We start from the raw sequence: 7478 nt of genomic DNA on the forward strand, positions 1-7478 counted from the left end.
GGACGGGGACGGGGACGGGGACGGGGACGCGGCACGACCCCACAGAGCTCGGCTCGGCTCGGCCCGGCGCGGAGCGGCCACACGTGCGGCCGCGCTGCCGCCACTTCCGGGTCAGACGGGTCTCGCGAGAAGGGCGGGAAAGAGGCGGGGAAGGGGCGGGCACCCCATCCCACCCCCATTGCCTCAGCAGGCACTCGCAGCTCAGTGCAAAGTCTCAGTAAACATTTATTCGAAGCTTTGCCACAATACCTTAGGTTGATTTGTGAAACTGGTCTACAAATACTGAGCTACGGAGTACATGGTTTGGATGGTCCGATAAAGGAATAAATAAAGGCATGTAAAGCTCTGTAAAAAATAAGTCTGGTACAGTTGTAACTACTAAACAGTATTACCAGTAGGATCTCGTACGTGTCTAGGATCAGAAGTGAACTCACAGCATCTCTTCAGACCAAATCATTTTTACATAAACAATTGTACAAACTTAAACACTGTAATCATGAAACCCGATGTACAAAACAGGATGTGAAATCACCACCATCAGTGCCAACAACAAGTGCTACCACAGCAAATAGAACTTCTGAATAAAAGGAAAAGATCGGTTTTTACATGTGCTGTCATCACAGGTCGACGGAATTATCCAAAAAAGTTTAAAATACATGCGGATACAATAAAACCTTTTATTTTCCAACCCAGACAAAGAGAACTCGTGGTCACTGAACGCCATTAGCTGCCAAATACAGATCAGTATGTGAGGCAAACCACACTCAAACACTTCCACACCACCGAAGAGCTAAGGTTGATACTGGTCTATTTTCCACACCGACGACGCAACGAGTCTTGAGAAGCAAAGCACGAAGTGAAGGACGCGCCAGAAGCACAGCACTGAGCCACAGCAGGTTTGAGCACTGCACCCTGACACCCCAAACCACTGGGAAAGCGTCACATCCCACAGGACACGGCGGGTATCTACAGCTGTGTGCGTCCAGAGGAGCCCCCTGCCCCAGCGGGGACAGCACGGCAGGGTCCCAGCGGCTGGGTCCCACAGCAGGCAGCTGAAAACATTCAGAATTGGGAAAAACACTGCAGGATTCAAAGGCTGGGTCCCAGAGCAGGCAGCTGAAAACATTCAGAATTGGGGAAAACACTGCAGGATTCAAAGGCTGGGTGCCACAGCAGGCAGGTGAAACCCTCGAGAGCAGGAAGAGAACTGCAGGGTTCCAGAGGCTGGGTCTCACAGCAGGCAGCTGAAAACCTTCAGAAATGGGAAAAACACTGCAGGATTCAAAGGCTGGGTCCCAGAGCAGGCAGGGGAAACCCTCGAGAGCAGGAAGAGCACTGCAGGATTGCAAAAGCTGGGTCCTAAAGCAGGCAGCTGAAAACCTTCAATACCCTGCAGGGTTCCAGAGGCTGGGTCCCAGAGCAGGCAGCTGAAAACCTTCAGAAATGGGAAAAACACTGCAGGATTGCAAACACTGAGTCCTAAAGCAGGCAGGGGAAAACCTTCAAGACCCTGCAGGATTCCAGAGGCTGGGTCCCACAGCAGGCAGGTGAAAACATTCAAGAATGGGAAAAACACTGCAGGATTCAAAGGCTGGGTGCCACAGCAGGCAGGTAAAACCCTCGAGAGCAGGAAGAACACTGCAGGATTGCAGAGGCTGAGTCCTAAAGCAGGCAGGTGAAAACCCTCAAAAATGGGAAAAACACTGCAGGATTCAAAGGCTGGGTCCCAGAGCAGGCAGGTAAAACCTTCAAGAACAGGAAGAACCCTGCGGGATTGCAAAGCTGGTCCCAGAGCAGGCAGGGGAAGGCCGGTGAGGCAGAGCCATCCTCGGCGCCCGTGCCAGCTGCTCACACAGGGATGGGATCTCCAGCAGCAAGGCCCAGGAGCAGGATCTGTCCTGCAGGAGCAGCCAGCTGGGGCTGTCCCTGTGTCACCTGTGCCCCTGCAGCAGCTCCCAGCAGGTGTGGCTGTGGCACAGCTCCATGAAGTCACGGCAAAAAGCCAAAGCTACCAGGATTGTCCTGTGCCATCCCTGCCCTGGGCTGAGGGCTGTCCCAGTGCCACCCCTGCAGGTGTCACTGCTGAGGATGCCGCCAGTGCCATCCCTGCAGGTGTCACTGCTGAGGGCTGTCCCAGTGCCACCCCTGCAGGTGTCACTGCTGAGGATTCCTAGAGTGCCACCCCTGCAGGTGTCACTGCTGAGGATTCCTCCAGTGCCACCCCTGCAGGTGTCACCTGCCAGGCTCACAGGTGACACAGAGCCCTGCCTGTCTCTGAGATGCTCTGTGGGATACAAAAGCAGTGCAGCCACACCTGCTGGGTTTCTAAAAAACAGCAAAAACCTCCATGGATAAACTAGATGGCCCAGTATGGAAAACACTTGTAAAAGGTATTTACAAAAGTTGAAAGAGATTAAATACAATACCACATTCATGTCCCCAAAAGCGCTTTCACTACAGTGCATGTTTAAAAATACAGAGCATTTTTAAAGTATATATTTATATATATATATTTATATATATATATATTGAAGATTAGATTGTGCTTTAAAAAAATCATTACTTCTGAATTTGACTAACGTGAAAACTGAGTGCTGGGAAAAATACTGATTAAAAATACCCAATTTTATATATACTGCTTTTCACATAATATTTTGCTATACATGGGATGCAAGTAAATATAAAAATACCATTTTTCAAGCAGCAGGGTGATCGAAATAAAGAGTATTAATATAGGAGGGCTGATTTTACAAAAGTAAGATAAATTATTAGAGTGAGATAGGGAGAAACTATAATCCAAATTAACTTTTATGTAATACTTTCAAAGAAATCTTTATCATAGACAACTCTTAATATATAAATGTTCAGTATTTTTGACTTTAAAGTGAAATATGGATTACACAAAATACAATCTATGCAAACTGACCCATGCACATTGTCCTAAGAAGGCCATGGAGCCACTGACACGAGCGAGGTTTGCAAACTTTGGTCCTCAGGTCTCAAATTTGGCAAAACACAGCAAGACCTGACAAGCTTTACTAGTCAATTCCTAATTTCCAGGTTGGTGTTTCAGCCCAGTCCTCTGTCCACATGAGTAGTGAGAACTGAGTCTACAGGGAAGACTCTGTAATACTATGGAAAATTGACTGAAAAAAGGTATTTACTGCAATTCACATTTTCAGCTTGACAAAATGGACTATTTGTTGCCATAGTCCCTATCTGATCACAGGAAAGATTCTAAGTTGTGATAACCAGTTCTTTAACAACTCTAAACCATGTACTTGTTAATAAATGGGGTGCAGGGGGATTTACAGGTGACACAAAAAATTAAAATGCATTCCAACCGTGCCAAGTGCATATGAACTTCAACCTTGTTGAACCAAAGTGATCACCAGGAGTAAAGGCCATTGACATGGATTTAAAAATAACCCCCGTGGAAATGCCACACACAGACCCAAAGAGGTTAGGCAAGTAACACACACATTTCAAGAAGAACACTAAACTTCAGCATAAAGAGAAAAAGAAATTTGCCCCACGGTTACATTCAGTTAAGCATCACATCCAGAAGCTTTGCTCAGTGGAAGAACAAGCTGTGCTCAGCCCACTGGAGCTGGCAGTGGCAGGCACACCTGGGGAACCTCCTCCTCCTCCTCCTCCTCTTCCTCCTGGTTCCCTTGCTTTGCAGCCAGACCCCATCCCAGACCAATTTTTGTTGCGCTTTTTGATGCAGTTGTTCTTTTGGACCCTATGGGATATGGAATGCTCCAGCTGTGCTCCATCCTACCCCTGGTGGTATCAGAACTGTGCTCATCACTAGGGGCAGGTGCTTCCCCTCCCTCCTCACATCTGTGTCCTTGGATGCTGCTGTTTCCAGGTGAAACCACATTCCAGGCTCCCTTCCCTGAGGTTCCCTTTGTTTCAGTAAACCAGCACAGCCAGTGATGCCCTACCAAGCTCGTTAGTTGTAAGAAACACAGAAATCCTGCAAAATAAAATTGCTCCAAAGCTCCACTGCTTTGAAAGAGAACCGTTTCCTACACCCTCCTCTTAAAGGTGACTCGCTTTTCCCCGAAACCTAAAGAGGACATAGACTTCAAGCAAAAAGCTCCTATAAAACTATTGTAATTTTAGAAAAAAATCCAGATCTTCCTGAAGGTAATTTATTGCCGCTGATTGGTCCTGAGAAAGCTTTAAGCAACAATACATTTGCACGTGTTTTAACTGCTGCCTTTTCTGAGAAGGTACGTGGGTCCTGAGATTAAAAACTCTATGCACTTAAGCTTGGAAAATGCTTCACTGTGCAGATCAAATATGAATTACAATTTGTCACGCTACATCTTCCTTCTGTGCCAATTTATTAAAGCAGATTTCCTTCCAGACGCTAACAAATTAAAGTTCTCGGGATGAAATGCAATGATAAAATGCCACACGTGTGCTTCCTCACATTGGACTGGCATTTAAGGACTTCAGATCTTCCTTCTCCCTCATTCCCCACCTCCTGTTAAAAGCTATGGTGTGAATTTTTTGGCCTGGATACCAGAAAATTCCTCATCTGATACTCTATGAAAGGCAACTTCAAGGCAATGAAATAAGCCAACAAAAACACAAAAACATTCACAACTCTGAAGAAAAAATATGGACCCACAGCAGTTACTTCTCAATGGAAGTGCTTGGTAGCTTGAGATTTTTTTTTTTCTTTTTAACTGTTAAAGTGTCAAATTTGCATATGTTTAACTCAATTTCAATATCTGAAAGACTACTCAATTTGCTCTTATAAAAACTTTACAAAAGATGTTTTTAAATGCTTGTAAAAGTAAGCGTTTATCTACTGAGAAAATTCTAGTACTGGATAAAACTCTGAATATACAGCTGAATTTTGTAAATGTTTTTTCTTTCTCCTAGAAGTCTAACGGCTGAGTGTTTAACCTAGATAAATTAGTCTTAGACATGATGAAAAGTTATAACCTTGCACACTTTTTACCATGTGATGTTTTGTTGCTTCTTCACTTGGGATGAGACAGTGCTTAGGATTTTTCCAGAGCTGGTGTACAGTGGTCAGCAGGGACGGGCTCATTGCTCAGCGCCCCTGTCCAGGTTCTCAATCACCCTGGAAAGGCGGATGTTCAGCAGTCTGATCTGACTATCCAGGTGGTCCATCTTCTCCTCCAGGCTGCTGTTGCTGTTCCTCCTCCAGTAAAACCCAACGGGCCCCGTCATGAAGTAGACGGCCACGACGAAGCAGAGGGGCAGCACGGCGTGCTCGGGGTCACCCTCGTACTTCTGCAGGATGTACACACAGGACAGGGTGAACAGGGCCACCCTGGCGATCCAGAAGAAGCGGCCAAACAGCATGTGCAGGAGATAGAAGAAGAATCCAAGGAAGAGAGATAAAAACCAGTAGGCCAGTAAAATGGCACCGATCAGCAGGAGGGCGCGGGTCGGGTTGTTGGCAATCGCTGCTGGGCTGAAATAATGAGTCAGGTTGGAGGCTGAAAAACAAAGGGAAATGTACAGGATGTTAGTGAGCGTGGGCTGAAGGTGGCACGGGGCAAAAACACCAGCACAGCTCCAAGGGTCAAACCCCCACAGCAGTGGGGCAAAAAACGAGCACAGCTCCAAGGGTCAAACCCCCACAGCAGTGGGGAAAAAGCACCAGCACAGCTCCAAGGGTCAAACCCCCACAGCAGTGGGGCAAAAAACCAGCACAGCTCCAAGGGTCAAACCCCCACAGCAGTGGGGCAAAAAACAAGCACAGCTCCAAGGGTCAAACCCCCACAGCAGTGGGGAAAAACCACCAGCACAGCTCCAAGGGTCAAACCCCCACAGCAGTGGGGCAAAAAACGAGCACAGCTCCAAGGGTCAAACCCCCACAGCAGTGGGGTCACGTCACATCTGTGTTTTCTAAAGGGTAAAACTGGTTCACCTATTTCTGGATGAACTTTCTTCAAATCACTGGCTCAGCTCCAACTGAATTCATTCCAGGAAAGGTGCTAAAGGCTCTTTAAAGACAAACCACTGTACAGGCTGAGGTCAAAACTCATACTGGGGCTACAGATCCTGCTTTGTAACAGCTACATTCTAAAGGCTCTCAACTGCATCTTTCCTGTCTCTGGCCCTCATTGATTTCCCTGCACTGCTCCTGGCTGTGTGACTCCATTTAATGATGACACCAAGGAACCTAACTGTGCATGGTAATTCATTCTGCACACATCCTGTGGATACACACACAGAAATGGAATGGTGGGGTTCAGTCTTGTTTGAAGACACTAGTAGGAAAATCAAAGCCATGTGAAGCAGAGAGACACACCACTGATGGATGTTTAAGCAGCATGATAAAACGTAACTGTTTTCCCATTTGCTTGAAACACTGATACAGGGTGAGACAGTTCAAGGGGGAGCAGGCATCACACTTACCATCAATTCCAAGAACATCTAACAAATCAGTCCATATTCTCCAGAATGTGTCCATTAATACATCCACCCCATTCACAAACCTCTCTGTCAACCTTGAGAAAAACTGAGAAATAAAATTGAAAATTAAAAAAAAATCCTCAATTCCTAAAGTAAAAATTCCTAAAGTAACACTTTGAGACTTATTCGTCATGAGTAGAATTACAATTCATTAAGCAAGAATTGCAGATTACTTCATAGTCCCCATGGGAAAAATTGTAAATCTGAATTATTTTTTTTAAAACTGTGAATCACGAATTTATGCGCTGCAATTATCGTTATTGTAGGTATTTTGGCATGTAAATGTATACGTTGGCAGGCTTTAAAAACGCATTTTATTGGCTTTACTATCGTTTCGAAGATTAAAGAGATTTACCAACAAGTGGCAAGGCAAACCAAAGCAACTGAGAGATGTCCCCAGCATCACACGCAAATGTCTCAGGAGTACTCAGAGGTCAATCCGGCAGAATTTATTACAGCCGGAGGAAAGCAGGCACGGAGGAACGCACGCCTGCCCCGCCGGAGTCCCGCCGGCCCTGCGAGCACAGGATGCTCTGCTGCTGCTGCTGCAGACCGGATTGCAGCCCAGGGCTCCTCAGCCGGCCGTCTCCCCCACCTCACACCTTCATTTAACCATCCAGCTGCTATTTCCCCCCAGTTTGCTGCAAGCCTGGCCTCCCGTTCTTCTCCCCACAGCGGCGCTCCGGCCGTTCCGCCGCCTCACACCGGGACGAGGCCACGGCCGGGCCAGCACCGAGCTGGGCCACGGCGCCGCGGGGCTGCGGCCCCAGAGCCGCCCGTTCAGCGCCGGAGCGGCGAGGCGGGGGGAGAAGAAGCGAAGGAGACGGAGGGGAGAGGAAGGGGGCGGCGAGCAGCACCTCACCTTCTGCAGGGCCCGCACGTTGTCCTCGCCGAAGAGGCCGCTGACGCCCTGGTAGAGGCCGCTGGCGGCGCGGCGGAGGCTGTTCTGGCGGTCGGCCCCGCGGCTCCGCGCGGCCCGAGCGCCGGGCCCCGCCGCGCCGAGCAGC

At 48.0% G+C, this 7478-nt stretch overlaps 1 protein-coding gene across 1 annotated transcript; it reads right to left on the reverse strand.

Annotated features, from left to right (window-relative positions):
• Window positions 1-207: 207 nt before the first annotated feature.
• On the reverse strand, window positions 208-7478 carry LOC121364878 (BRI3 binding protein). The gene is made up of 3 exons (XM_041488578.1): window positions 7334-7478; window positions 6415-6517; window positions 208-5489 (listed from the first exon to the last, which is right to left on the reverse strand). The coding sequence occupies exons 2-3, from the start codon at window positions 6467-6469 to the stop codon at window positions 5071-5073; spliced, it is 474 nt and encodes a 157-aa protein (XP_041344512.1). The 5' UTR covers window positions 6470-6517; window positions 7334-7478; the 3' UTR covers window positions 208-5070.

The sequence above is a fragment of the Pyrgilauda ruficollis genome, unplaced genomic scaffold (assembly GCF_017590135.1).
Source record: "Pyrgilauda ruficollis isolate IOZ18807 unplaced genomic scaffold, ASM1759013v1 scaffold9, whole genome shotgun sequence".
In the NCBI taxonomy this organism is placed as follows: Eukaryota; Metazoa; Chordata; class Aves; order Passeriformes; family Passeridae; genus Pyrgilauda; species Pyrgilauda ruficollis.

Excerpts from the sequence above, each read along its gene's own strand:
- LOC121364878 (XM_041488578.1), bottom strand. The coding sequence starts at position 6,469 with ATGGACACATTCTGGAGAATATGGACTGATTTGTTAGATGTTCTTGGA. Across the intron at positions 5,490-6,414 it reads AGATGTTCTTGGAATTGATG|CCTCCAACCTGACTCATTAT; the intron begins GTAAGTGTGATG and ends TTTGTTTTTCAG.